General features: G+C 51.3%; 1 protein-coding gene across 1 annotated transcript; it reads right to left on the bottom strand.

Annotated features, from left to right (window-relative positions):
* Nucleotides 1-865: 865 nt before the first annotated feature.
* LOC106819238 lies at nt 866-2,173 on the bottom strand. Its single transcript, XM_014823884.1, has one exon. It carries the CDS (start codon nt 2,171-2,173, stop codon nt 866-868), a length of 1,308 nt encoding a protein of 435 aa, XP_014679370.1.
* Between the last annotated feature and the right edge of the window lie 527 nt (nt 2,174-2,700).

Raw genomic sequence — 2,700 nt, 5'->3', positions numbered from 1 at the left:
TCTAAAATTATAGTAGAGCCGTCATTGCTACCAGAGAACAGAAAATCGAATAATTCTAGCTGAGCGTGACGAAATGAAGCAAGTGGATCTGAATCAGATTATAGTGTGACGAAAAACTATGAATATTTAAAATGTTTGAATTATTTTTCTTCATGGCAATAAATAATAAAATATAGTCCTTTTCAAAGATAATTTACAAAAACCTTTCTTTAAATTTTTATAGAACGGCCATCAAAAGATTCTCTACATCCAGATTATCTCCCATCAATTTTCCCCCACCGACCCAACAGTCAACACAGCAGAACACAGTTTAAAAAGATACAAGCGTCACGACTCACAAGGACACCGACTTGAAGAGAACATGCACCAAACGTTGAGTTTGAGGATCCTGAAGGGCTCGTTGTCATCGAGGATTTTGTTCCTCTCGAAGAAACCTCCTCCATTCCTACTCAGACAGGATATATATATACGGATAGAATTTTACTGTTGTTTGTATTACATGGGAGGGTGATGACTTGTACATAATGACGGCTTGTAAATGACGACTTTGGCGGGGGTATTCATATGAATTTATCATTAGAGAAAATGTGGACTTTGACTTCCATGACGACTTAAGCGAATTGACGTGTTAGACGATGGCATCTTATGCGAGTTTTACTGTATTTAAAGAAGAACTCGTATCCTGAATGAAGTTTTATTTCACTAGAAAATGTAAGCGACACGCTGAAACAAATGAAAGGGAACTAATGTAAATACAGTATAACGATAACTGTCAGAATTCTTTCTCTCCGTTAATATAACTAAATGAACAATATCATAACTGTACATCCCCCCCCCCCCAGTTCGAGGGGGCAATGCCGCGAACTCAAGAAGAAATCCAGCGGCCGGTCTCTGGTTCATAGACGCGAGGCTGGCGAATCGCACGGCAAGGGCGCAGTGATGGCGTGGGAGGCGAAGCAATGCTGAGTGGCGGCGGCTGCCCATGTGGAGGCAATGCAGGGGCCAGGGTAGGCAGCGACAGAGTGGCTGCTGGGAGATCGTCATCTGTCGGCCTTTTATGCGGCGCTGAAGGACTCGGCGGCGCAACACAAGGCGTGTCCGTGCATGGATCGCGTGGGGCAGCGTATGGAAGACCAGGACGAGGCAGGGCAGCATCTGGTGGTTTGAGAGCTGGTGGTGCCAGCGACGGCATAGATGGTCCTGTATGGGCCCGTTCCTGGATCTCGGTAGAAGCCGGAACAAATGCTCGGAGGAACTTCCGGTTCCGTGTGGTGAGGTGCCCGAACCCGTCCACTTTAATGCGGTATTGGTCGTGGCCAAGAGTCTCGACGACCGTGCCGGTGCGGTCCCATCGCTTTGGCGAGTTCCCCACTTGATTCTGGATGAAGCACCTGTCGCCGTCATGTATGGGACGCAGGGGGCGCACATGCTCATTCAGGCTCTCAGACGACTTCACAAATCTCGCTCGTAGCGCGACCTCCTTCGAGTGCCATGCCTCTTGCCATTCCGGGTGGACAAAAGGGTTCGAGTACTTCTCCTGGCGGTTCACAAAAGAGAATGAGTTACGCAGCTGTTTCCCAAAGACGATCTGGGCCGGTGAAACGTTGCAGTCCGGATCCGGGGTGTTGCGGAGCTGCAGCAGCGCACATAGCAACCTGTCATTGTCTAACACGCCTGTCGGACCAACATTTGACCGTAGGAGACGCTTTGCTGACTTCACGGCCACTTCCGCCCGCCCATTCGACTGAGGGTGCTGAGCGGATGAGACTCGGTGGCTGATGCCCCAGCGATAGAGGAAGTCGCGAGTGGCGCTGGCGGTGAATTCCGGCCCTCCGTCGCTGGATAACTCCTCCGGCACCCCAAATGTTGCAAAGAATGTGCAAAGACTTGCAATGAGGCCCATAGCTCCTGCCCGGGGCGATCCCACCGGGGACGCAAAAATTTCGACCCATCCAGAGAAGCGGTCTCCCACCACGAGGTAATGGTGCCCACCGAAATTGAGGAAATCTGCAAACACAGCTTCAAACGGTGTGGATGGTGGTGTTGCCGGCATGGACGGAAGAGGTGCTTGGGAAGGAGCATTCTTGTTGCACTCATCGCATTCCGCACGGATTTTGTAAATATCGGCAGTGATGCCAGGCCAGAAGATCATGGCTCGTGCGCGAAGTTCCATGGACGACACGCCCTGGTGAGCTGCATGCAAGTTCTCCAGCACGGAACGGCGGAGTGATGGCGGCACAACAACACGATCCTCATACACAACGACGTTGTCTAGGACGTAGAGGCCGTCACGTTATTGCCAATAGGGCGCAACGTGTGGGAGGAGGTGGTCACTCTCCTGGAATCCATTCTCAATTGCACGGCGAAGGGCGGATATAGAATCGTCTTTCTCGGACTCGATGGCAATGTGCTCCAAGAGATAGAGGACAGTTCCTCAGTTTCACGCCGGATTGCCGCTGAGATCGCTGGCTCAACCACGATACTTGCCATCTCGCTGGATGGGGATGGATGACGAGATGTCGCGTCGGCCGCGAAGTTCGTCTTGCCAGGTAGGTGGGCGATACGGAAGTGCCAAGGGAGGGTTCTCTGCTTTAGTCGGAACAGACGTGTGTTCGAGATCTCGTCGAGGGTTCGGTCTCCCAGGATTTTTACCAAGGGTTTGTGGTCCATAACCACAACCAGGTCGTTGCACCCCTGGAT

Source organism: Priapulus caudatus, unplaced genomic scaffold (genome assembly GCF_000485595.1).
Source record: "Priapulus caudatus unplaced genomic scaffold, Priapulus_caudatus-5.0.1 Scaffold3015, whole genome shotgun sequence".
NCBI lineage: Eukaryota > Metazoa > Priapulida > Priapulimorpha > Priapulimorphida > Priapulidae > Priapulus > Priapulus caudatus.
Note: the sequence above shows the minus strand (reverse complement) of the source record. Positions and strands in the feature narration are given on the sequence as shown.